Source organism: Macaca fascicularis, chromosome 16 (assembly GCF_037993035.2).
Source record: "Macaca fascicularis isolate 582-1 chromosome 16, T2T-MFA8v1.1".
NCBI classification, from domain to species: domain Eukaryota; kingdom Metazoa; phylum Chordata; class Mammalia; order Primates; family Cercopithecidae; genus Macaca; species Macaca fascicularis.
This window is the reverse complement of record NC_088390.1, coordinates 60,083,673-60,110,946: the sequence shown is the minus strand read 5'-3', so window position 1 is coordinate 60,110,946 and position 27,274 is coordinate 60,083,673. Positions and strand designations below refer to the sequence as shown.

General features: G+C 49.6%; 1 protein-coding gene and 1 long non-coding RNA gene across 10 annotated transcripts in view; one reads left to right on the top strand and one right to left on the bottom strand.

Moving 5' to 3' along the window:
* The window catches only part of PLXDC1 (plexin domain containing 1), an 87,928-nt gene extending 73,342 nt beyond the window's left edge, over positions 1-14,586 (top strand). For 5 of the 7 annotated variants that reach the window (XM_074019470.1, XM_015437892.4, XM_074019471.1 and 2 more), the window contains 5 exons: positions 2,251-2,311; positions 3,373-3,508; positions 8,915-8,950; positions 11,394-11,554; positions 13,758-14,586. In XM_074019470.1, coding sequence (XP_073875571.1) covers positions 2,251-2,311; positions 3,373-3,508; positions 8,915-8,950; positions 11,394-11,554; positions 13,758-13,785 — 422 coding nt within the window. In that variant the 3' untranslated portion in view covers positions 13,786-14,586. The remainder of the gene's footprint in view (positions 1-2,250; positions 2,312-3,372; positions 3,509-8,914; positions 8,951-11,393; positions 11,555-13,757) is intronic. The other 2 variants (XM_045376023.2, XM_045376022.2) reach the window with 1 other exon arrangement.
* On the bottom strand, positions 1,480-24,391 carry LOC123569484 (uncharacterized). Of its 3 annotated transcripts, none has more exons than XR_012425776.1 (5): positions 24,258-24,391; positions 20,448-20,539; positions 18,210-18,334; positions 2,660-2,766; positions 1,480-1,612 (listed from the first exon to the last, which is right to left on the bottom strand). It is a non-coding gene; the product is annotated as an uncharacterized lncRNA (long non-coding RNA). The 3 variants fall into 3 exon arrangements; XR_012425777.1 differs by lacking the exon at positions 1,480-1,612 and adding an exon at positions 2,226-2,340; XR_006693249.3 differs by lacking the exon at positions 1,480-1,612 and having other exon boundaries at positions 2,457-2,766.
* Positions 24,392-27,274: the final 2,883 nt, after the last annotated feature.

The window sequence follows — 27,274 nt, the reverse complement described above, 5'->3', positions numbered from 1 at the left end:
GTTCATGTGATCTGTCCTCCTCGGCCTCCCAAAATGCTGGGATTACAGGTGTGAGTCACTGCACCCAGGCTATCAAGAAGCATTTTTACAAAGCATTCAGCGTCCTTCGCATGATACTCACAGAGCCTCAGAAAGAATACCTAAGATAGACCCCAGGTTGGTTCTTCCTGGAGCAGAGCATTGCAGAGTAGTCTGCAGACTGTGAGGCTCTCCTTATACCTGGAGGGCTTGTAAAATGCAGATTCCTGGGCCCCATCCCACTGAATATGATCCTCTGGGACCAGGATCCCAGGAATCTGATTTTTGAAGTTGTGCCTCTTGTACCTTTCAAATTTGAGAACCATGGTCTCAGCGATGGAGAGATGGCCTCAGATGAGCCCTGGGATCCTGGGGCTGCCTGCCACCACATGACTCAGCTTTCACAAGCACTGAGCCATGAGAACTGCAAAATGGGTCAGATGACAGCCAGACCCTCCCATCAATGCAACCCCCATTTAAAGCATACGCCCAAATTCAGAGACCATGAGTTTAATGAGGGTTGGGCCCTCCTCAACATTAGGAGGTTGGTCAGGCTGGGGGAAGGGCAAGGCCTCTGATTGTGTGCATCTGCAGGGGTTGTGTCAGCAGAGAGGAGCACAGAGAAACTCCACCCGGGGGAGCACGGCTGGTGCGAGTTGGAAACCATCCCATCCCCAGGCGCCCCGTGGGCCTGGGCTCACTCCTGCACACTGTCCTTTCTTACAAGCTCTCTGAAGCCTCAGCTGCAACTGAGAGCTGAACCCAGGTCCCCAAAAACCCGGAGGGCAGGGCCAGCTGACATGGTCTGTCTGGCAACAGCTGCAGTCAGTCCCCGCATGGTTCTCTGCTCCTCTCCCTCCACCCAGTCTGCCTTTCACAGCCTCCCAGAGCTTTCCTCCTTGCTCTTGGGCTGGAATGGATTTAAACAATTTCATCTCTCATGGCAGGTGCCCCCGCCCCCTGCCTTGGCCCAGTCTGGAGTCTAAGGGTAACGTTAATTCCAGGATTAGCTCCAGAAACGGGGGTCATAAACCCATACCAAAGGCTCAATCTTTTAAAGAATCAGTTAGCATGGTCTAAAAGAACTTTCTTTTTTTTTGTTTGTTTGTTTGTTTGTTTTTAAGAGACAGGGTCTTGCTCTGTCACCCAGGCTGGAGTGCAGTGGTGCCATCATAGCTCACTATAGCCTTAAATTCCTGGGCTCCAGCAATCCTCCTGCCTCAGCCTCTCAAAACGCTGGGATTACAGGCATGAGCCACCACACCCACACTAAAAGAAACTTTAGTTCTCAGCCTCCAATAGCCTTCCTAATCCTCCATCCCCCAAAGTAGTGGGCATAGAGGGCCTGACAGAAGGAGAGTGTGGCTGGCTCAGTTCAGCCATCCCTGCTGCAGGAGGAGCAGCTCAGAGCCCAGAGGCATCTGTAGAAGGAAAGACTGACAGCTCTTGGCAAGCCTTGGCCCTTGGCCTCACCGAACTTCAGTGGGTGCTGGTGCAGTTAACCTGCTGAGAGTTCTTCTCGGCACTGGTGGTTCATGATGTTATTCTTCCTATGCAGATGTCCCTGGGCTTCAGTAGGGCTTGGAGGGTTCCCCTAGCACCAAAGAGTAAAGAACAAAAAGTTGGGAATGATCCATGGAGAGCATTCTCTGGTGCATCATCATGCCCCCATCCTTTCCCTACAGGGGTGCTTGGTGTCTTCCACCCAGCTGAGCTGCCCAATGCCCTCTCTGGAGACCCTTGTCAGCCAGTTGTAAATCTCTCCCAGCCTCCGGCAAGATCATTTCTGCCCTTGAATGATCACCTGGGAGGTGTTGACTAAATCTGCTGATGCCTACCTTTAGCCCCACTCTCCTTCCCAAGGTTAGGCCCCTCAATAACCAGGATGAAAACACGTATGTGAATTGCCTGGATTCTCAGCAGTGTCATGGCAGCTCACAGTCAAGACGACCTTGAGGATCACTGGAGCTCATGCAGTCCTGCTAGCCCCTACACCTACTCACATGGGCAGATGAGGCCTTGGTCCTGGGGAGCTGGGTCAGAAGGAAGGCAGGGATGCCACAAATACCTTCATCTTCCAGGGAAGTAGAGGGAACAGGAGTGCCTGACGACCTCAGCCTGGGGACCTTAGCTCCTCTTCTCACTATCAGCAGAGAGTTGTTACTGAACAGTGACAGGGGAGGGCTTCCTTGTGGATCCCATCATATCTCTGACCTTTTGGTCCTCCTGCAGATGCTCCAGTGGCTTTGACCGCTATCGCCAGGAATGGATGGACTATGGCTGTGCACAGGAGGTGAGAAGCATAAGTATCGGCTGCAATTCCTGTGCCAGGTGGTAGGGAATAGGAGGGAAGCTGGTAGAGCCCGCTCCTGCAAACTCCTCTCAAGGTGGCATTAGCTCTTGGCAATATCCTCCCCTCTATCTGAGATTTCTTTTCCAGACTGCCCTGAGACAATGAGACCCACTTTGGAAGGTTTCAGAGGACTCTGTGGGTCTTTGAGGCGAGCATTCTGATGCCTTGGCCTTAAGTGGGCAGCTCTCAAGGAATTCTTTTGGTGCATGCAGAGGGGATGTTAGGCATGGCCTCAGCCACTGCTGGCTCCTCTGGGAGACTGTGCACCTGCTGACGTTAATGACGCACCTGCTGAGCCTCTGGTCCTCTGGCTTTTGAGGAAGGCAGTCATTCTGGAAGTAAGGAGGGTGGTTCCGGGCATCTCCTTTTTAGAATCCCATCCAGGTTCCTTCTCGCTGCAAGAATTTTCCAGTACACTCAACACTGATTCTGGATGGAAAGCATCCTATTCTCACACCATAGACTAACACAGATGAGTCTATTCATCTGTGCCCTCTTTTTTTTTTTTTTTTGCCCCCTCCCTTTATCTCTTCTTGCAAAGCAAGCATGCTGCATGTGCCAAGCATGTGACTGTGAGCTGCCCTACCCTCGCTCTTATTTAGGCTGACCCAGAAGCTGGGGCCATTACCCCCATTGATCAGAGGGGAAAATGGGGGCTCAGAGAAGTTTAATGAATTGGCCTGCATCTTGCAGCTAGAAGGTGATGGGCCCAGCATTTAAATATCAACTCTCCAGACCCCATGGCCATGCACTCACCACGGTCTATTTATTAGTCTGAGTCTGGGCTTAAAAAAAAATCTTGTCCAGCCGCCTACTTCTGAAGTTAGCTGTTGGTGACCGTTCAGATTTGCTCTATTTATTTGAGATTGGCATCTCAGCTCCTTCCTTGAGGAAGGATTTGAAGCAGCTGACAGATAAATTGCCCTGTAAGATAAGATGCTTTCAGGATGAAGGGAAAGGTGTAAATGCATTCAGGACACAGCACTGGCTCTCTCCTGCAGGCAGAGGGCAGGACGTGCGAGGACTTCCAGGATGAGTACCACAACTCGGCCTCCCCTGACACTTCCTTCAGCCCCTATGATGGAGACCTCACCACTACCTCCTCCTCCCTCTTCATCGACAGCCTCACCACAGAAGGTAAGTCCTGAGCCCAGGTGGGGAGCAGAGAGGAGGCCAGGAAGGAGAACTACCCCTCTGGGGCCCCCCCTCTCTCTCCCTGACAGCGATGATCTTATGGGATGGGAACTGCCCCATCCTTTTATAGCTAAGGGGGCCTGAAGTTCAGACAGTTTAGGTCACTTGCTGGTGAGAAGCAGAGGCAGATTCAGAACTTGAACTCTACTCCTAGGCTCTAACCACTGTGCTGGCCCACATCAGGGCTACAGACAGAATTCACTGTGAAGAGGGGAAAAATTAATATCCCAGCCCAGTGCCAGGTATTTTATATAACTTATCTCTGCTAATCTTAATAGCAGTCCTCACAGAACCTGAAAAGGCTCATCCCTGTAGCAGATATGAACTCAATCCATACACTCAGGTGTGAGAGAAAGGCTGCCTTGTTTTTCTGTAGGTTCCCCCAGCTTCTCACTTTCAGGCCCTGGAGTGATGGATGGGGAATTCCACCTCAGCTGTCCATCCACCCTGACTATTCAGGGACTGTCCAGGGACTTCCCTGCTCCTGGAGTGATGGATGGGGAATTCCACCTCAGCTGTCCATCCACCCTGACTATTCAGGTCTGGCCGAACCAGGGGCTTCCCTGCTACCTGGAGGCCTGGGGGTCTTGGTTGAAGCTGCCAGAGGTCCATCCCCCTGAATGCACCAGGCAGTGTCCCAGGAAGCCTTGTGCAGGCTCCTCTGGTCCCAGGCCTCAAATCTCTTCCCTTTCTCCCATGCCCCCTCCAGGATTCTGTAGCTATGTCTGAGACATTCCTCTCTTTTATCCTTTTTCAATACCCTGCATCGCAGCCAGGCACAGTGGCTCACACCTGTAATCCCAGCACTTTGGGAGGCTGAGGTGGGCGAATCACTGGGTTCGAGACCAGCCTGGCCAACATGGTAAAACCCCGTCTCTACTAAATATATAAAAATTGGCCGGGTGCGGTGGCTCACGCTTGTAATCCCAGCACTTTGGGAGGCCGAGGTGGGCGGATCATGAGGTCAGGAGTTTGAGACCAGACTGGCCAACACAGTGAAACCCCATCTCTACTAAAAATACAAAAATTAACTGAGCGTGGTGGTGGGCGCCTGTAGTCCCAGCTACTCAGGAGGGTGAGACAGGAGAATTGCTTGAACCTGGGAGGTAGAGGTTGCAGTGAGCCAAGATCATGCCACTGCACTCCAGCCTGGGTGGCAGGGTAAGACCCTGTCTCAAAACAAAACAAAACCCCACATCCAGCTTTGAAAGCCCCGTCCCTTTAGGCTAAGACTGAAAGACTTGTGGGTTCTTTATAGCCTCCCCTGAACCAAATATCTGCTTGAAAGGAATAATGATAAGAAGGAAAGGAAAGAAGAAAAAAGCTAATATTTTAAAACATTATTCAGCCACTATTTTCTTCCCCCTCTAATCCTATGTTAGGATTTTTTTTTTTTTTTTTTTTTTTTTTAGACGGGGTCTCACTGTTGCCCAGGCTGGAGTACAGTGGTGTGATCATGGCTCACTGCAGCCCCCAACTCCTGGGCTCAAGCAATCCTCCCACCTCAGCCTCCCAAGCAGCTGGGACTACAGGCATGTACCACCATACCTGGCTAATTTTTAAAAAATTTTTTGTAGAGATGAGGTCTCACTATGTTGCCCAGGCTGATCTCAAACTCCTGGGCTCAGGTGATCCTCCTGCCTCAACCTCTAAAAGTGCCGGGATTATAGGCCTAAGCCCCCATGTCTGGCCCACAGTCCTTTCTTATAGATAAAGAAAGAGGCTCGTAAAGGGGCAAAGTAGGTTATTGAAAGTTATGTGAGGGGTAAGTGGTGAGATGTTCTTTCCACAGTGTCCCCTTTCTTTTTTCTTTTTTTTTTTTTTTTTTTTTTGAGACGGAGTCTCGCTCTGTCGCCCGGGCTGGAGTGCAGTGGCCGGATCTCCGCTCACTGCAAGCTCCGCCTCCCAGGTTTACGCCATTCTCCTGCCTCAGCCTCCCGAGTAGCTGGGACTACAGGCACCCGCCACCTCGCCCGGCTAGTTTTTGTATTTTTTAGTAGAGACGGGGTTTCACGGTGTTAGCCAGGATGGTCTCGATCTCCTGACCTCGTGATCCGCCCGTCTCGGCCTCCCAAAGTGCTGGGATTACAGGCTTGAGCCACCGCGCCCGGCCTTCTTTTTTCTTTAGACCTAGTCTCGCTCTGTCACCCAGGCTGGAGTGCAGTGGTACAATCTCAGCTCACTGCAACCTCTGCCTCCCAGGTTCAAGCAATTCTCCCACCTCAGCCTCCCAAGTAGCTGGGACTACAGGCGCACACCACCACACCCGGCTAATTTTTGTATTTTTAGTAGAGATGGGGTTTCGCCATGTTGGCCAGGCTGGTCTCAAACTCCTGACCTCGTGATCCACCCACCTCAGCCTCCCAAAGTGCTGAGATTACAGGCGTGAGCCACCGAGCCTGGTGTGTCCCCTGCCTTTCCTAGAAAACTAGAGAACAAGGGCAGGGACCCATGGACCTGGCTGGGGGGAAGTTGTGGAGGAGAATGAATGAATGATAGAAAGCACCAGCATTTTTGGGGACCAACTCTATGCCCAGTAGGGTGCTAAAGTGGCATGTAAATTAATATTCAGTCCTCCCAACAATCCTGGATCTTGACACTGTTATATCCCTGTTTCATAAAGGAGACACTAAGGCTCAGAGAGGCAGATGACTTCCCAAGGTCACACAGCCAAGAAGGGATAGAGTCAGGTTTCATCTAGCTCCAAAAGCAGAGATCTTTCCCCTCAACCCCATTGCCTCTCTTGGTGCTGAAAGAAATGGAAAAGGCTCTATGTGAATTCAGGGTCAGGGTAGAGTAGCAAAATGTGGGAAAGTGAGGCAGATTGCGACAGCTCCCATTACTCTGAAGTTGCTCCGGAATAACAAGGAGCTGGCACTGAGAGCAGAGCACGTGGTGCTGCTGCAGGGGATTCAGTGAAAAAGAAGTAGAGGCTGGGAGAGGAGGCTCACGCCTGTTATTCCAATACTTTAGGATGCTCAGGCAGGCGGAGCACTTGAGCTCAGGAGTTCAAGACCAGCCTGGGCAACGTGGCAAAACTATGTCTCTACCAAAAATCAAAAATTAGCTGGGCGTGGTGGCCCTTATGTGTAATCCCAGCTACTCAGGAAGCTGAGGTGGGAGGATCGCCTGAGCCTGGGAGGTTGAGGCTGCAGTGAGCTATGATTGTGCCACTGCACTCTAGCCTGGGTGACAGTGAAACACTGTCTCAAAAAAAGAAAAAGAAAGAAAGTAAAAAGAAAAGAAAAGAAAAAGAAGCAGAAAGAAACTTTGCCCTTTGGGGAGTTGGTGATTGAGTCCAGGGGTAACCTTCCAGTCAAAGAAAGCTCCTCTTACAAGGAGGTAGTCCCTGCTTAGTTACCACCAGTTAGCCCCCTAGGCTTACTGAGGGCATGTTCTGAGCCCAGCACTGGGCCAGGAGGGCTGCAGACACACCCTGCCGCATCCAGAGGGTTTAGCCAGACAGTGTCTGGTGGAGCCACAGTGTCAGAGGCTAGAAGGGGGGCTGTGGTGGCATGGGGAGCCCAGGGCACGCCGCTTGGGGGCCAAGCCTAAATCCTGACTTGTTATTACTGAGCCCCCGGGCTGTCCTACAGCCCACCACGTAGGTCCTCTGTCCTACAGAGGCAGTGAGTTCTGTCTGCCAGTTTTATTATCTGTGTGCATCCCCTGCCAGCTCAGAAATGGGTCTCACTTCTACGTTTTGTGTAATGGTTCCCAACAGAAAACATTCATTAGAGTAAAAAGTGAAGACAGTTAGGGCTCTATGTTCTTCCAGTCCTGGAAGAGGTGGCAAAGATTCTGAAGTTACATCTGTAAGAGAAAAAACTTTTTGGAGTGTGGTACGGGATCTTGCTATGTTACCCAGGCTGGACTTGAACTCCTGGGCTCAAGGATCCTCCCACCTCAACCTACTGAGTAGCTGCAGGTACGTGCCATTGTGCCTGGTTTATAAGAAAAAACATTTTTAATGATGACTTCCCCCGACATGCCCAAGTTGCAAGGCATCTTGGCAGGACAGCTTGAGTCACTCTCCTGCCTGTGTGGTTACAGCCCACACAGGGAGACTTGCAGAGGCAGGCGTGGGATAGTCTTTCCCGTCCATTCTATGAGGGTACAGGCTCCAACAGGGAGATGTGAACGAAGGGACCCAGCAGGGGCCTGCCTGGGCAGGACAGAGGTAGAAAGCAGCAGGGCAGGAGGAGCGGGAGACATGGGGGCTGGATTTAAGAGCTGTTCACTCGCAATCAAACGCTACTCACTTAAATGAACCAGAAGACCTCTGAGTGGCAAGTAGCTGTCACAAAGCCCATGCATTTTATTCCAAAGAGAGACAGGCACTCACCCAGAACAACTGTGTGCAGAAGGGCTTATCTTATAAGCAACAGAACAGAACACCTTGATAGCCACAAGAAGTGACAACTAACAACAGAAAATGACCACTCATTTGATCAACATTGCATGCATTTCTTCCTGCGTGAGTTTAAATACCTTGTTAGGCCAGGTGAGGTGGCTCTCGCCTATAACCCCAGTGCTTTGAGAGGCTGAGGTAAGAGGATTGCTTGAGCCTAGGAGTTGGAGACCAGCCTGGGCAACACAGTGAGACCTCATCTCAAAAAAATATTTTTTTATTAGCCAGGTGCAGCTACTCGGGAGGCTGAGGTGGGATGGTCACTTGAGTTCAGGAGGTCAGGGCTGCAGTGAGCTGTGATTGTACCACTGCACTCCAGACCGTGTGATGGAGCAAGACCTCTCTCCATAAATAAATAAATAAATAAATAAATAAAGTTCAGGTGCTTAGGGCAAGAATCTTCAGTCATTTACAGCATTCTCCTGACATGAAACTCTTGCTTGTCTTTCCCCATAAAAATCTGCTTGGGAAGGAATCATAGGAAGGGTGGACCCTTGAAACTTACTTAGAAAGCCACAGGCGACAGGTCTCGAAGTATAGACAAAAAGTGGGTTGGGACTGTCTCCTGCACACTGCAGCCCCAGGGAGTCTCCAAGCTGATCTCACCTTGTGACACATACAGTCCCTCTTCAGACCCATACTCAGCTCTCTATTGCCCCGCAGAAGAACATGCACAGCCTCCTATTGCTCTCCTGGCAGCCGGCCCTCCACTCCCAGCCTCATCTCTCACCAGCCGCCGCTCATATACTCCCCACCCTCCAGCTACACTCAACTGCTGTGTGATGTTGAGCAAGTCTCCTCCCCTCTCTGAGCCTCAGTTTCCTTACCTCTAAAATGAAAGTTTGGGCTGAACCTCCCTAAAGTCCCATCTGGACTCAGAGTGACAAAGGCCGTAATGAGTCCACTAATCTTGCTCCTTCCGTCCTCTCTCTTTGAAGATGACACCAAGTCGAATCCCTATGCAGGAGGAGATGGTGAGTACAGAACCACCTGCCCTCAGCGTCAGACCCAGCGCCTCTTGGACCCACCCCAGAAGAGGGTGCAGCAGCTGCCTGCACTATTTTTATGAGTGCGGAGAGGGAGCAACTGCAGCCTGAGCATCCCAGACCTTCTGCTGGGTGGGGAGGCAGGGGTGCTTCTGGGTACAGGTGCCCTAGATTGAAGGAACACGTCTACCCGACATTTCTCACCTCAGCCATGAACCTCCTGTGGTTCTTCTCCTGGCTCTCTGCCCTTGAATATTCACTGCCCAGAAAGGAGTGGGAGGAGGGGAAGGACTGAGCCAGGGCAGGCATGGGTGGGGCCTGTGGCCATCCCCTCCGATCCCCACGGGCTCATAGTCAGCAAGGGGTGGAGAGCAGCTTCTTTCCTCACTCAGGCTGGCAGAGGACATAAAATGGTCCACTACAATTTTTGCAGGGTACCAGAAGGTGGGACTCACTGCAGCCTCCTAGGATTACCTAGAAGGATAATCTCCTTTCTGAGGGTGGGAGCTGCCCCCACCTCCCCTGCCCTTTGCCCAGAGCCAGCTCAGGCCTTTGTTGCAACCTGTGCAAGAGTAGAGATGAAAGTGCCTTCCAACCCCAGGGCTGGAGATTGTCATCTGGGCTTCCAGCAGGAGAGGAAAGATTATTAATGCAGCACAGTGTGATGGTGTCCCCCAGCAGAGATGGAGCCATTGCTCCTCCATAGGCAGTGGGTGTGAGTGTGTGTGTGTGTGTGTTGTGGGGGTGGCTGGACCATAATCCCCTCACTCTGCACCATGTGCTCATCAGCAGAAGCCCTCATCATCAAATCATCAGAGCCACTGCAGGCTGCGGGCTGATTGCCATCCAGGTCAGGGGAGGTTCACTTGGGGCATTTCACCTCAGTCCTCCCACCTGTTGGCAGACAGAGGCCCTAGCCATGCCCTGGAGTGCCCCAGGATAGTTTCTCTCCTGGGTGTCCTCTGCTTACAGAGTGCAGAGTAGAGCAAAGGGGATGGGGAGGACAATGATTTTGAGTGCATGAAACATCCCATTAAAACTCGCCACCCCTAGCTGCCTTCCAACCCACCCACTAGCTGTGTAGGAAGAATGCAACATTTTTGTTGCCAGCCTGCTCATCTGTCTTCTCTACCTCATTATCTCCACATTCCTTTAGGATAGGGTAAAGAGGCAAATAGCCACCCCAGGTAGTGTCAGGCAACTAGGTTTTTTAGGGGTGGGCACTGAATTTGTGTATCTGTGGGGAAATCACTTAACCTCTCTGTTATTTCCATTACCTCAGTCATGCACGAAAGGGGTTGAGCTTCCAGCTCTGTGGAAAATACTCTCTCCCCCGGGATGTATTTCAAATGCCTAGGATGTTCTCAGAGAGTGCCTGTTGGCTTATTGGCTTCCAGAGGACCTACATCATTCCATATACTTTCTTGGAGCTTCTCTGACGGGCCTGCCAGTTTTTTTGTTTTGTTCGAGATGGAGTCTCACTCTGTCACCCATGCTTGAGTGCAGTGTCACGATCTCGGCTCACTGCAACCTCCGCCTCCTAGGTTCAAGCTATTCTCCTGCCTCAGCCTCCTGAGTAGCTGTGACTACAGGAGTGTGCCACCACACCTGGCTAATTTTTGTATTTTTAGGAGAGATGGGGTTTCACCATGTTGGCCAGGCTGGTCTTGAAATCCTGACTTCAGGTGATCTGCCTGCCTTGGCCTCCCAAAGTGCTGGAATTAGAGGAGTGAGCCATCACGGCCAGCCCCTGCCAGTTTTTCTAAAAGCTGAGGACACAGAGTTGAATAAGACATCATCCTTGCCCTCCAAGAGGTCACAATCTGGGAGTGGACAGTGATAGGAAAAACTATGGTCATTTGCCATCATAATAGCTAATACTTATTGAAGTCATCCAAAATGGGAGACATGGTCCTCAGTGCTTGACATGAATCATGTCATTTTAACCTTCACAATAACCCCATTAGGTGGGTATTATTATCCTTGTTCAACAGAAGTGATAATGAAGACAGAGAAAGGTTAGATAATTTGCACAAGGTCACACAGCTAGTAAGTGGCAGAGCATAGATTTCAATCCAGGCAGCCAGATTTCAGATCCCAAACTCTTAACCCTCAGATGCCCTTTGTGAATTCCTTAATAGCACTTATGTAGTGGCACAGATATCAGAGAGAACTTCTCTTATGATCCTTATTAGACATTTGGGGCAACTTTTAGGTGATTTTGGAAAACTACCCAGATGGTGTCAAGCACAACATGAATGCCTTACTCATAATGATTCCAACTCCCACCCAACCTCTTCCTGTATTTGATACGTGGACCCAAAGGCTCTGTCGGCTTTCATCTCTGAGACTTTGTTAGAACCCAAGACCCCATGGTTCCACCTTCCCTGCTCCCCTGCAGCCCCTGCCTGCCCTAATGATCTCTCCACAGGCCTTCAGAACAACCTGTCCCCCAAGACAAAGGGCACCCCTGTGCACCTGGGCACCATCGTGGGCATTGTGCTGGCAGTCCTCCTTGTGGCGGCCATCATCCTGGCTGGAATTTACATCAATGGCCACCCCACATCCAACGCTGCGCTCTTCTTCATCGAGGTCCGTGTCATCTGTGGCCGCAGGGCTGGCTGCCATCCGCTTCTGTGTCAGCGTCTCCTGGGCCATTTGTTCCCTGCCTCTCCTCTTCTCCCTCTCCCCTGCCACATACCTGAGAAGACCTCATCCACCCCATCCTGACACATTTTGAGATAGCTGGCGCCCACTAAGTCCTACACCCTGAGAAATCAGCACCTCAGAACTCCCTCGGCCCTCCTGTCCTGTGGAACAACCCCTCTGCTTTTGTTCCCCCATTCGTGAAATCAGAAAAGAATCCCCGGAGGAAAGAAAGAAGGCCACAGTGCCACACAGTGCCCATCTAGTGGCTGTGCAGCCTATCTCTAGTGATTTATGGTCTCATGCCCAAATGCCAGGCTCAGTTCTTACTCAGAGCCATGATGGAACCAGGGTCTCTGCCTCTTTTGCCTACTGATACCTGCCTTTAAGGTTAAAATTGAGGGGCACGTGCAGTGGCTCCTTCCTAAGATCCTAGCACTTTGAGAAACTGAGGCAGGATTACTTGAGCACAGGAGTTTAGAGACTAACCTGAGCAACAGAGCAAGACTCCGTCTCTACAAAAATTTTAAAAATTATCCCAGCATGGTGGCACGCACCTGTGGTCCCAGCCACTTGGGAAGCTGAGGTGGGAGGATCCCTTGAGCCCAGTGGTTTGAGGCTGCAGTGAGCCCTGATCATACCACTGCACTCCAACCTGGGCGATAGAGGAGACCCCATCTCTAAACTAAAAATGAAATAGACAAGTGAAATAATGATAAGAGCTGCCCTCTGGGAGCTTTAGTTGAGGATGCTAAGTTTTGAATGTCTCAATTCTGAAGAGCCAGCCTGAGGGGCAGCATGGGATGTAAGCCTCAGCCTCCTTCACTTGGGGCCGCAGAGCTCAGCAGCTCCTGCCCCCAATCCTCCACTTCTGGCTTCTAAAGTTCCCCACAGGGTGTAGCAGTGGTGCCTCTGTGACTCTTGTCTCCTCCACGTGGGTCACGAGCCCACCAGCCTCATTACCCACAGGCCTAGGTCGTTCTCCCAATTTCTTTTTCTTTTTCTTTTTTTTGAGATGGAGTCTTGCTCTGCCACCCAGGCTAGAGTGCAGTGGCGTAATCTCGGCTCACTGCAACCTCTGCCGACTGGGTTCAAGCGATTCTCCTGCCTCAGCCTCCTGAGTAGCTGGGATTATAGGCATGTGCCACCACACCCGGTTAATTTTTGTATTTTTAGTAGAGACGGGGTCTCAGCATCTTGGCCAGGCTGAACTCCTGACCTCCTGATCCACCTGTCTCGGCCTCCCAAAGTGCTGGGATTCCAGGTGTGAGCCACCGTGCCCGGCCCTAATTCCCCAGTTTCTTAGGAAGCTTAGCCATTCTGAAGTCTTAGCCTACCTGGGTAACACCTGGGAATTGCAGATCCCCAGGCCACAGGGATTCTGATAGGGCAGGTCTAAGGCAGGCCCAGGAATCTGCATTTTATTTATTTATATTTGAGAGTCTCACTCTGTCACCAAGGCTGGAGTGCAGTGGCACAATCTTAGCTTACTGCAGCCTCTGCCTCCGGGGTTCAAGCAATTCTGGTGCCTCAACCTTCTGAGTAGTTGGGACTACAGGCTCGTGCCACTACACCCAGCTAGTTTTTGTATTTTTAGTAGAGATGGCGTTTCACCAGAGTTGGCCAGGCTGGTCTTGAGCTCCTGGCCTCACGTGATCTGCCCACCCTGGCCTCCCAAAGTGCTGGGATCACAGGCATGAGCCTCCGCACAGGCCAGAATCTGTATTTTAATAAGCCCCCTATTGACTCTGATGTGGACCCTGTGCTACCTTGGAGGGTTATCTTGGCATTTCCAGATCCTCAGGCACCATTCCAGCCATCTCTGAGCCATTTCCTCACATTGCAGTCCCAGGTCTCCACTTGGTGTATTGCTGAATCTTTTAGCTATGAGTTCTACAGACCACGCAGTGAAAGATAAAGTATCCTCCTTCCACACTCTAGCTTCCGGCAGGTTTCCCAGTGGTTGGGGGATCACAGCAGGGAACATTTTAGGGAGAGGGTCCCTGAAGGTCAGTTGTGTGGCTCCTGGTAGGCCCCAAGTGCCCCAGGGCCCTTGTAAGAGAGAGCCTTGGTTGGCTCTGTCGCTCAGGAGTGTGGGGTCCCCATGGTGGGGGCATGCCCGCTGACTTTGCCTCTGTGCCTTCTGCAGCGTAGACCTCACCACTGGCCAGCCATGAAGTTTCGCAGCCACCCCGACCATTCCACCTATGCAGAGGTGGAGCCCTCGGGCCATGAGAAGGAGGGCTTCATGGAGGCTGAGCAGTGCTGAGAACACCAGGTCTCCCTTGTGAAGACTTTGAGACCACAGAAAAGACAGTTAAAGAAGAGAAGTGACTTTTCCTGGCCTTTCCCAGCATGCCCTGGGCTGAGATGAGATGGTGGTTTATGGCTCCAGAGCTGCTGCTCGCTTCGTCAGCACGCCCCGGATGTTGAAGAGGGGGCCAAAAAACAACCACATGGATTTTTTATAGGAACAATAATCTAATCTCATCCTGTTTTGATGCAAGGGTTCTCTTCTGGGTATTGTAACCATGAAACAGCAGAAGAACTAACATAACTAACTCCATTTTTGTTTAAGGGGCCTTTACCTATTCCTGCACCTAGGCTAGGATAACTTTAGAGCACTGAGATAAAACGCAAAAACAGCAACCATGCCATTTGCAAAACTAACTCTGGGATTAAAGGGGAAGCATGTAAACAGCTAACTATTTTTGTTAAAGATTTATAGGAACGAGGAGGAGGTTTGGCTGTTGTCACATGAGAGACTGTTAGCCAACGACAAGGAAGTTCCGCAAACCTCCCCTGGACCCTTGCTGGTGTCCAGATGTCTGCGGTTGTCAGCCCCTTCCTTTCCCCCTGACCTAAACAGAAAAGACAAGGCAAAACCCACATAATTTTAAGACAGTTCTTTAGGACATTAGTCCACCATCTTCTTGGTTTGCTGGCTCTCCGAAATAAAATACCTTTCCTTGCTCCAACTCCTTGTCTCTCAACGTATTGGCTGTCACGCAGCAAGCAGAATGAATTTGGACTCAGTTACAGGCTGTCAATGGTCTGCTCTGTAGCAGTCTCAGAGCCTCCTGACCTGGAGATGGCCAGCCAGCCAGATCCCCTGCTCCTGGCCACCTAAAGCCCCTGCATATGACACAGGTTAACTAAAGTCAAGACTGGGGCTGTTGCATTCCAGGGTCCCTAGACTCAAGCTGGTCCTCAGCCGGGTGTGGTGGCTCACACCTGTAATCCCAGCACTTTGTGAGGCTGAGGCAGGCGGATCACCTGAGTTAGGAGTTTGAGATCAGCCTGGCCAACATAATGAAACTGTCTCTACTAAAAATACAAAAAATTAGCTGGGTGTGGTGGCACTTGCCTGTATCCCAGCTACTCAGGAAGCTGAGACACAAGAATCACTTGAACCTGGGAGGCAGAGGTTGCAGTAAGCTCAGATAGCGCCACCGCTCTCCAGCCTGGGTGACAGCAGAGCGAGACTCCGTCTCAAAAAAAAAAAAAAAAAAAAAAAAAAGGCTGATCCTCATGGCTATAGAGTTGGCGTTTTAGCCCTGGCTTCTGTAGCTCTGAAAGCCTAAAGAAGGTGTTCTCTCCATCTGTTAAACACAGTACAGCGGCTCTCAGCCCTTGGGGCATGTTATCATGGGAAGGAAGTAAAATAAGAGGAGAGAAAAGAACTCAAGGGGGAACTGCATTTTAGGCTTTGCTCTCTTACCTTGCCCTTTCTGCTCAGAACCAGTAACTTCTGCATCAAAACATGTTACAGCCTGCATCAAGTGCTTTACCCCAATCTGCGGCCCAGCTTTCCCTGAGCGAGCTTGCTATGCGCAGCCACATTTACCATGAGGGGCTCCCTATTCTGATGGCCTGTTTGGTGCCGAGTTTATTCACTGGCCTGTTCTGGTGTCAGTGCCTATACATACCTCCAAAGGCAGGACTTGCCTGATAAATATTTTTCCTCCTCTGAACTGGATTTTATAGGCATTAAAGACAAGTCGGGTGGCTCAAGGGCTCCTTGAGACATACCTAGCAGGGAACTGCAGGTGGATTCTGTTGAGCGGCAAAGCGCCTGAGTGGTTGGGACACAGGCAGCTGGCATGGAAGGGATGTTTTTTTGAGAAAGGGACTCACTGTGTCGCCCAGGGCAAGGATGCCCAAATACACCAGGTTGGGGAGGCACCTACCAACCACTTGCTTTCCCTGGAGCCCGCATGTGTCTGTGGGGTGAGGAGGCCTAGGGTTCTACGGCTGCCTGGGATGGGTGTGCATAGTGTGTGAAGTACCTACCACCTTGCCTTGCTAGACTGTCAGTTGGTCGCAGGGCTGGCCACAAGACCCATGTCTCCATCTGGTCACACTCCATAGCTACCCAGTTAACCTGCTCTAAACTTTGGAGAACTCCAGGATCTGTCCAAGAAACGCTTATCTGGCCAAGCATGATGGCTCGTGCCTGTACTCCCAGCACTTTGGGAGGCCAAGGTGGGAGGGTTGCTTGAGCCCAGGGGTTTGAGACCAGCTTGGGCAACAATAACAACAAAAATGCCAGGTGTAGTGGGGCGCACCTGTAGTCCCAGCTACTAGGGAGGCTGAGGCAGGAGGATCACTTGAGCCTGGGAGGTTGGGCTGCAGTGGGTCATAATCATCATAATCATGCCACTGTACTCCAGCCTGGGCGACAGAGTGAGACCCTGTCTCCAAAAAAAAAAAAAAAAAAAAAAAAGAACAGAAAAAGATAATGCTTACATTGTCAGGGATCCTATAGACAATCATCATTAACTCTATGAGATGCTTGGTTCTATTTTTTGGGAGACTTGGTCTAAGTGTTTTGGCTTGAGAAATCTGTAGGCTTCTCTTGGTACTTTTTGTCATAAACAAACAGGCCGTCTGCCGCCAAATACCTCCACTCCCCATGCCACTGACATCCCATGGGTCAGCCAGGCTTGCTTTGACTGAGGGCGAGGCATCTGGCACTTTCTCTACCTGCAGGGGCTAGCAGCAGAAGCCTCTCTGCATCACCACCCCTTCCTCCACTCCTGACATTCTTTCCCTTCAGGGATCTAACATGGTTGGCCGAGCTCCCAGTGGGGAAACATGTGCTAGAGTTAGGGAGTGGGACAAGTGGTGCTGTCCATGGAATCAGGCCACAACAGGAACTGGCCATTTGAGACACACACAGGTGGTAGATGCTTTGCTGGTGGGCTGTGCTTCCCTCATCCAGAGAGCTCTGTTACAGCCCACTGTGTCCTTCAGAAGCTTGAAAGGAACCCAAATCTTTGCTGCGCTGTCCTTTTTCTTCCTCTAATTCAGACCCTCCTTCCACCAGCACCCCTCTACCTCCACCCTCAGCTCTTCCTTGCCTGGTTTATGAAGCAGGGCTGAGGCCCCACGTTTCCAACTCTTGATTGTCACTCGCATCCTCACAAAGGATAAACCACGGAGCAACTGGAAAACCATCAGCCAAGCATTCGGATGAGTCTGGTTATTGGTCCACCTCCGACCAGATTCCCTTACACTTAACTCACTTCTTTCTTTGGCAATGACCCTCATGACATGTATAAAAGGGTATGACTAAGAAGAGGCTGTGATCTAACATTTATTTGCTGCTATTTTTTACTCTGACTGGGGTGAGCTCTAGATTTTAATTCCAAATGTTCTTCAGAAGCAGCCCCAGCTCATCACTGGGAAAGAACTGCCCCTGCAAACCAGCTAAATTTGAGAGTTTAAATTCCCTGCCCCCAAAACTTCTCACAGAGCTGGGGAGTTGGTGGCAACTTTCCAAGTCAAGGTCTTGCTTAGAAAGTCCTTCACTGCATGACCAGGTGCAGTGGCTCACGCCTGTAGTCCCAGGTACTTGGGAGCCTGAGGCAGGAGGATCGCTTGAGCTCAGGAGTTCAAGGCTGCACAGAGCCACAATCATCCCACTGCATTTGTTTAAAAATAAATTTTTAAAATTTGTGTGTTTCATCAGGAGTCTCCTGTATAGCGTATCTGTGTATGTTTGTGTGTGTGTGTTTGTATACAGCCTTGTCCAATGTTTTTAGCAATAATATATGCACACACAGGTATTTTGTTGCTAAAGAGATTGGACAAGGTTGTAGCTGTGCTCAGGCTTCAGCTTGGTTTGTTAAATTAAGAGAGAGAGAAACAATGACAAGAGCTGCTGGCCAACCACACTATTCAAAAAGCAAAGTGTCCACCACTAAAGCTGACCATTCATCTGGTTGCAGGCAAGGCTAAGGCTCTCTCTCCTCTAGTTCCTGGAATAGACTCACAGGTTGGCATGAAGCACTGATCAGGGGCTGCACTCAGACTCCCTGGCCATGCGAACCTACACCAGAAGAGTCAGTGTCACAGATACGATGCGGCCAATCTCTGTCTCCAAAAACCTACCTGAATTTAGTGATACAATTAGAAAGATCTGGAAACTGAGGGCACCCAGCCTTTTAAAACACAATGTATTCACGTGTTTAGTGTAAACTGTCTGCATGGATTCTCGGTGTTAATAATAAAAGGAAGCACTCTTTTACAACTCCTGCTGTGTGCAAAATAAAGTGCAAAGGATTTGGGGTGGCATTCTGAAGACCACCACACATACCTTGGTTCTGATGGCTGCTGGACTCCAACTTCTTCACTGAGACATGATCTTGGGAACAGCCTCCAGCTATCTGCTCATCAGAGGTGCTTTCTTTAACCTCCTGCACCACCTCCAAGAGAAACAGCCTAAAAAGAAACCCCAGCTGTTTACTTATATTGGGCCCGTAAATCCCTGGAAGTAAACCCCGTGCATTTTTGTCTACTGTCTGAGGACACACAATAAATCTGAGAAAGTCTATGCTGTCACATTTCTGGATGCTTTGCATTTGAACAACTTTAGCCGCCTCATTGTGTTTTTATTACTTTGTGGTTTTACTCACAAAACATGGTTTAGCGAACCAAAACAAAGAGAGGAAAAATGTGAACACCTCACAGCCAAAATCAATGATGCTAAATTTCAGGCTCCAAACAAGCCAATTTATAAATAAACATGCTGTGTCTGCCAAATCAAGAGGAATGTGTTAAGAGAAGACAATGTAAACTGATGGAGAAGGTGCTGAGCTGGACAGGGAGTGGGAAGGTGGGAGCTTGGCTTCAGCCCTGCCCCTGAGTAGCTGGGTGATGTGGGCCAAGTCACTGGACTTCTCTGGGATGGCTTCCACCTCTGTGAAATAGGAGGTACTAGACTAATTGGTCTAAGGTGGGACCTAAGCAATCAGCTGCCTGGTTCTTTTTCAGGTCACACAGCAACTTAGACCAAAGCATGTCTTTCTCTTTCATTATCCTGATAGGGGGACCAAATTGTTCTATCCGGGACTCCCCTGGTTCTAACACACAAAGTCCTGCATCCCAGGAAGCTCCTCAATCCTGGGCACACTAGAATGTTGTAGAACCAAACCGGGTGTTCTCACCTGGTGCAATAACACCAGATGTCCACACTGAAACTTTGCAACAATAAAGGAAGGCATTTGTTTGCAGGACTCCAAGCAAGGAGAATTGGGTGGCTTATGCTTAAGATATGAACTCTTGATGGCTTGTAAGGAATTTTTCTTTTCTTTTTTTTTTTTTTTTTAAGAGAGTCTCACTTACTCTGTTGCCCAGGCTGGAGTGCAGTGGTACGATCTCAGCTCACTGCAACTTCTGCCTCCTGGGTTCAAGCAATTCTCCAGCCTCAACTTCCTGAGTAGCTGGGACTACAGGCATGTACCACCACGTCCAGCTAATTTTTGTATTTTTAGTAGAGACAGGTATCACTATGTTGACCAGGCTGGTCTCAAACTCCTGGCCTCAAGTGATCTGCCCACCTTGGCCTCCCGAAGTGCTAGGAGTATAGGCATGAGCCGCTGTGCCCAGCAGCAGGTAAAGATTTTAAAAGGCAGGGGTAAATTTCAGGAAAGCAGACATTACAGGCAAAATCATAAATCAATACATGGAAGCTATATGTTGGTTTGACCTAAAAAGGTCCTCTCAAAGCAGGACCCACAAGTCATAAGGTGGGTTCAAAGATTTTCTGATTTGCAATTGGTTCAGGAGGCAAAGCTTTGTCTAGACATTTGGGATCAGCAGAAAAGAATGTTAGCTCTGGCTCATGGGCATGGCCTCCTCCAGGTCCCTCAGGAAGACATTTAGAACGAACTATAGTCAGTCAGTCCTCAGCACCTGCTTACCTGAGGTCTACAAGCCAGCGGATCCCTTTGGAGAGGTCTGGGCTTCTGAAAAACAGCTCAGGGACATTAAACGCCTGTGTGCCAGGCACCATTAATTGACTTGCACACGGTCACACAGCTAGTAAGTTAAGATGTTATCTTTAGTTTCTAGAGGGGAACCAAACATCTCCTGACTCTAACTTCCTTAGCTATTGTTTTAGACTACTATTACCTTCCTGTTTATCAAGCTGCTTATTTACTTCTCAGGGCTAGCTAGGATTTCCCTGATGGAACTCAAGATTTTCCTTTATTCCCATGTGTGGGTGTCCACAGCTCCCTCTCCATGTTTGATCACTCTGCCCTTGGTACAGCCCTCCCACCCCACTGGCTGAAGAAATAATGATTTCAAGCACCTGGAAAGCACTTTAGACTCTAGAACCTTGCTAGTTAAAGTTTGGTCCAGGGCCAGGCACAGTGGTACATGCCCTGTGGTCCGAACTACTCAGGAGGCTTGGGACCAGGAGTTCGAAGCTTCAGTGAGCCATGATCACACTACTGCCCTCTAGCCTGGGGGACAGAGCAAGACTCTGCTCTAAAAAAAATGTAAATCTATACAATGAAGTGTGGTCCAAGCCAGGTACAGTGGCTCATACCTGTAATCCTGCTCTCTGGGAGGCCAAGACGGGAGGATGGCTTGAGGCCAGGAGTTCGAAACCAGCATGAGCAACGTAGCGAGATCTTATCTCTACAAAAAAAAAATAAATAAATAAAATAAATAAATAAATAAAATAATAAAGTGTGGTCCAGTCAGGCAGCATTAACATTCCCTGGGGTTAGTTGGAAATGCGGCACTCAGGCCCCAGACCTACTGAGTCAGAATCTGTATTTGGGCAGCTCCCCAGGTGATTCCTGTGAAGTGCATGAAAGTTTGAGGTGCACCATTTAGAAAGCAATTCTACCTACATGATCGCAGCCTGTTGGAGAAGCATCGTTTTTCCATTTCCCAGATGAGGAAAATGAGGCTCAGGGAGGTGGCTTACCTATTTATTCACTTGATCCACACTCATTAAACACCTGTGCGCCAGGCACCATTAAGTGACTTGCACAAGGTCACACAGCTAGTAAGTAGAGAAAATCCCCAAGCACAGGTTTTTGGATTCCCATCTGAGGTTGCTGTCTGTGTACCTCAGGGTGTTGCCAGAACCACGTGGCCACAGTTTAATATAGAAACAGATTATGAATCATGACAGACAGACTGCTCCAGGCCTGTAGAGATCCTCAAAGAGATGCCTAGGGATGACTTCAGATCCTCATTCTTGGCTCACAAAACTGTGAGCTTACCATCCATTTATCTGCACAGCCCCAGGAGCTTGAGAATGTCCTAGTTGTTGCTGCCTCCTTCTCATCCCAATGCCCACACTAGCGACCCTCCCACATGAATAATTAGAAGCACTCCTCACAAGCCTTACAGAGCACCAGGCGATGCCTCCATCTGATTTATCTTTTTGGATGGAGGACAATGGATTACTTCCTTCGCCAAGATGGGGCCGGAGGTGCAGTGAGGAAGGAAGGGGTGTAAAATCTTTACGTGAACTGTGAAATCCAAAGAGAAATTTTGTGGGGGATGATTTTTCTGATGTTCATAAAACATTTTTACATTTGGTCCCTAGAGATAGCTAAATTATGCCTACAGTTTTCCACAAAGCTAAAAGCACTGAAAAAAAAATCACCTGAATATGGGCCAATAAAATTTCATCATATATTCCCAGAGTCTTGAGTTAGAACCTTCCCTTCCAGCTTGCCTTTCCCGTCTTCGGTCTTTCCCCCTCAAAGTTTGTGTGGTTTTGTTTCTTTCTGTTTGGAGACAGGGTCTTGTTCTGTTGCCCAGACTGGAGTGCAGTGGCATGATCTCAGCTTACTGTAACTTCCACCTCCTGACTTCAAGCGATTCTCCTACCTCACCATCCCGAGCAGCTGGGATTATAGACATGTACCACCACGCCCGGCTAATTTTGTATTTTTAGTAGAGATGGGGTTTCTTCATATTGGTCAGGCTGGTCTCAAACTCCCAACCTCAGGTGATCCGCCCTCCTTGGCCTCTCAAAGTGTTGGGATTACAGGCGTGAGCCACTGCACCTGGTCAATTTTTGTATTTGTAGTAAAGATGGGGTTTCTCCATGTTGGCCAGGCTGGTCTTGAACTCCTGGCCTCAAGTGATACACCCACCTCAGCCTCCCAAAGTGCTGGTATTACAAGCATGAACCATTGTATCCGGCCTTAGATCCCATTTTTAATTAACAGATCAAGATGCTGCTCTCTTAAGGAACATTAAGTAATTCCAAGAGCACCTCCTTAAGGCCAAAAGGGCAGCCTCCTGCAGGGCTTACCTTCCCCTTCTCAGAGCCTCCCTTTTCTCTCTCGTTTTTCTTTTTTTTTTAGAGACAGGGTCTCAGTCTGTTTTCCAGGATTCAGTTCAGTGATGCAATCATGGCTCACTGCAGCCTTGAACTCCTGGGCTCAAGTGATCCTCCCACCTCAGCCTTCCAAGTAGCTGGGACTACAGGTGGGAACCACCATGCCTGGCTAATTATTTTATTTTTTGTAGAGATGGGGTCTTGTTTTTCTTCCCAGGCTGATCTTGAACTCCTGGGCTCAAGCAATCCTCCCATCTCAGCCTCCCAAGTGTTGGGATTATAGGTGTGATCCACCACGCTCGCTCGGCTGCAGCCTCCCCTCTCTGCAGCTGCTGACACCCATCTCTGTTCCCTGCGGCTCTTCTCCCCCAGGCCCATTACAGACTGAGCAGAATTCTCCCAGCTGTGCTCACTCTTCCCTCTGCCTCTGTAGACAAGCACTTAGCCCTCTTTCACCGTGGAGGAGGAGCCACGACTAACAAAATTAGGCAGAGGTAAACATTACTTACAATCAAAGGTCCTGGTCTACTGACTTTTGGCCTCTGGTATGGTACCGCTGGTGGTGCTGCTGGCAGCTCACATTTACTGGGTGCTTCCTATGTTCCAGGCACATTTTAGGAGATGTACTTGTATTGTCATCTATGGGGTGGGTGCTATTGCTACCTCTACCCTACACAGGAGGCCACTGAGGCACAGCACAATAGGGAACTGTATTTTTTGTATTTTACTAGAGATAGAGTTTTGCCATATTGCCAAGGCTGGTCTCGAATTCCTGTCCTCAAGTGATCCGTCCAACTCAAGTCTCCCAAAGTGCTGGAATTACAGGCATGAGCCACCGTGCCCAGCCTGATCTTTAATTTTTTTCTGTAGAGATGGGGTCTCACTATGTTGCCCAAGCTGAGATTTCTTAAAAAGGGACAGCACAAAATAACATGGGGTTTAGCATCAGTAGGTTTGAGTTCAACCTCAAGCTTCCGTAACTTTTGTCAGGAACCTTAAGCAAGTCAATTAACCATCCTGAGTTTGAGTTTCTTAATCTAAAAAAACCAGAGAACTGAAAGATTAGTGTGGCAATGCATCTGAACATATTCTATAAACCAGAATGCTGGACAAATGCTAATCTATTATTGAATTCAGCACTTCATTTCAGCGGAGCTGGGAATTCCGTATTTGGAGCCACCTTGACTGGAAATGTCTGAAAAAGCTGCTTCCGGTTGCATGCCTTTTGGGCTCCGTGGGCAGCCATTGCTGAATAAAACTTAACGACGACATAGAAACCAGGATGGGTCGCTGCAGCATTTGGAAAGACCAGGACTGAATACAGAAGGTCAAACTGGGAAAATGCTGTGAACAGAGAAAGCCGTGGGGGTGGTCCCACGCCAAGTAAGCATATGAAATCTCAAGCCCAGAAAACAAAACTGCCCATGCCTTCATATTCCCCAAACCCTTCTTCGAGAAGGATGCAATTCAAAACACTTCCCCCTTAACCAACAAGTTTTCTTCTTAAGATCCTAAACTTTAAGAAGCCCTGGAAGTTAAAACGTGATGACTGTGGAGAGGTACCTCTCCGGGACTCTAAAAATCTGTTGGGGGTAGCTGTCTGCTGGTCCCCTCTAGAATTAGGAGTCCTTCAGCGGGCCGGGCGCGGTGGCTCACGCCTGTAATCCCAGCACTTTGGGAAGCCGAGGAGGGCGGATCACCTGAGGCCAGGAGTTCGAGACCAGCCTGGCCAACAAGGTGAAACCCCACCTCTACTAAAATACAAAATTAGCCGGGCGTGGTGGCGGGCGCCTGTAATCCCAGCTACTCCGGAGGCCGAGGCAGAATTGCTTGAACCCCGGAGGCGGATGCTGCGGTGGGCAGAGATCACGCCACTGCACCACAGCCTGGGCAACAGAGCAACAGTGTGTCTCAAAAAACAAAACAAAACAAACCAGAGTCCTTCAGCAGAGGCTGAGGCAGGTGAAGTGCTGAAGCAGGACTCTGGAATTCCCAGTTAGCGAGTGGGCGGCTTTCTCCATCCCTCCCTCCACCGTGGCCCCGGCTCACATGCAAAGCCTCGGCCGTGGGTCCAGAGCTCAGTTCCCACACTAGCAAGGTTTTGTCACTCTTGGTGGGAACCGCAAAAGGTACCAGATTCTCCCTTCACCCAGCTTGCGCGGCTAAGGCTCACGCAGCACTGCGCCTGCGCAAGACACGGCCGCGCCTTTTTTTTTTTTTTTTTTTTTTTTTTAAAACAAGAGGCGCATGCGAGGGGCGGAGCGGCGCCCGGATCGCTCCCTCGCCCCTCCTACCCGGGGCCGGCTTCTGAGCCTGTTCCCCTCCTCCAGCCACACCGCCACGACCCTGAGTTTAGTGCTTCCATTCAAGTGCATGTTTAGGGTAGAGTCCCAAAATGGGCTGACAGCATGAAAGGGTAGGGACACGTTTATAGCAGCCAGTTTCATCTTCACTCCTGATGGAGATTAGGGTACTAAGTATTATTAGCCCTACCTACTGAGCTTGTGGGAAATAACCATGAACGATGCAACCTTTTGACTTAAGAATTTTTTTTTTTTTTGGAGTTTAACATATTCAAATAAAAGTATGACTCACTAAGCTATTAACAGTCTAGCATAGGCCGGGCGCGGTGGCTCAAGCCTGTAATCCCAGCACTTTGGGAGGCCGAGACGGGTGGATCACGAGGTCAGGAGATCGAGACCATCCTGGCTAACACGGTGAAACCCCGTCTCTACTAAAAAAATACAAAAAACTAGCCGGGCGAGGTGGCGGGCGCCTGTAGTCCCAGCTACTCGGGAGGCTGAGGCAGGAGAATGGCGTGAACCCGGGAGGCGGAGCTTGCAGTGAGCTGAGATCCCGCCACTGTACTCCAGCCTGGGCGGCAGAGCGAGACTCCGTCTCAAAAAAAAAAAAAAAAAAAAAAACAGTCTAGCATGAAATCCTTAAAAAGAATTTCCTGGTTGTCCTACATGATTCTAGTGAATTGTGTACGTGTATTTGTGGGGGTCACATGATGTGGGAGATCTGAGGTCTGAGTGAGAAGTAGAGATCAATTTTGGAAAAAAGTAAAAATCAAAGAATAGGTCCAACTTGGGGCTGAGGGTGTCTGAGAGGGGTAGGTGTTGTAATCAGCTATGTGGTGGAGCAGTGTAATCACCTGGTGGGTTCATTGTACCCACTCCCCAGAAAAGCCGATTTACTGAGACAGCATTATTGAAATAGACAGAGTTTAATAAGTACAGAACCAGCGAAATAGAAGACTGGAGTTTTATTATTACTCAAATCAGCCTCCCTGAAAATTTGGAAGCTAGGGTTTTTAAGGATAGTTTGGCAGGCAGGGGGCTAGGGAGTGGGGAATGCTGATTGGTTGGGTCAAGGATGAAATCATAGGGTGTCAGAGCTTGTGTTCTTGTGCTGGGTGAATTCCTGGTTGGGGGCCACAAGACCAGATGAGCCAGTTTGCCGATCTGAGTGGTGCCAGCTCGTCCATCAGCATACAGGGTCTGAAAAATACCTAGAATGGCAATCTTCGGTTTTACAACAGTAATGTTCAAAGGAGTGAGTTAGCTCGCCTTAGGTAGATAGCAAGGGAAGGGTCCCCAGAGAGCCCCCGGCCCACAGGTCAGTGCCTCATCTCCACATAACATAAAAAAGCAGCCTAGGAAAACATTCTAGCTGCAGGCACCAATAAGGGAACAAGCACAGCAAGTTGTACCTGGAGACATGCCCATGGCTGTACAGATAGCAAAACCTCAGGCCCATTTGGATAAAAACTTCAACAAACCTCTATTTCACTCACATAAAGGAACAAGGCCTAGCATAGAAATGTCTTTGTCCTTTGTATAGTCAGCAAGCTCCCAGGACAAACTTTCTTCTCCTTTTGTGAGTGTGGGTACAGTGGGCTCCCGTGGGTTCCAGTGGACACTTTCCTTTTTGGGCTATAAGTTTGGCCTCTATGAAGTATCACTTCAGCCCTTGGTAGGTCTGGGGCCAAGCTTTCACTTCAGCTCCTGATAGGTCCTGGGTCAAGCTAAGCAGCATCTAGGAATCATCATTTCAGCTCCTGATTGGTCCTGAGGCAACTAAGCACATTCCTTCCCCTTCCCAGTCTGTAAAAACCCTGGACACCAGCCTCACAGGGGCACCCGTTCGGGGCCCCCTCTCTGTTGGCAGAGAGTTTTCTTCTTTTGCTTATTAAACTTTCACTCTAATCTCAACTTCTCAACTTTGTGTCTGCTCTTCTTAATTGTCTTGGAGGTAGGACAAAGAACTCCCGGGCATGTTATCTCAGACAAGGAGCAACTGTGAAATCTTGCTGCATTGCTGAGACTACAACAATGCTATCTTTTTTTTTTTTTTTTTTTTGAGAGAGTCTCACTCTGTTGCCCAGGCTGGAGTGCAGTGGTGCAATCTTGGCTCACTGCAACCTCTGCCTCCTGGGTTCAAGCGATTCTCCCCGCTCAGCCTCCTGAGTAGGGGGGGTAACAAGTGCCTGCCATCACACCCAGCTAATTTTTCTATTTTTAGTAGAGACAGGGTTTTACCATGTTGGCCAGGGTGGTCTTGAACTCCTGACCTTAAGTGATCCACCCACCTCCCAAAGTGCTGGGATTACAGGTAACAGGTGCCTGCCATCACTCCCAGCTAATTTTTCTATTTTTAGTAGAGACAGGGTTTTACCATGTTGGCCAGGCTGGTCTTGAACTCTGACCTTAAGTGATCCACCCACCTCCCAAAGTGCTGGGATTACAGGTAACAGGTGCCTGCCATCACACCCAGCTAATTTTTCTATTTTTAGTAGAGACAGGGTTTCACCATGTTGGCCAGGCTGGTCTTGAACTCCTGACCTTAAGTGATCCACCCACCTCCCAAAGTGCTGGGATTACAGGCATAAGCCACTGTGCCCAGCCTACAACAATGTTATCTATAGGAGCAACTGGTTAGAAATCTTGTGGCCTCTGGCTGCATAATTCCTGAGCTATAGTATCTAATCTTGTGGCTAATTTGTTAGTCTTACAAAGACTATAAAGTCTTACAAAGGAGGTCTGATTCCCAAGCAAGGAGGT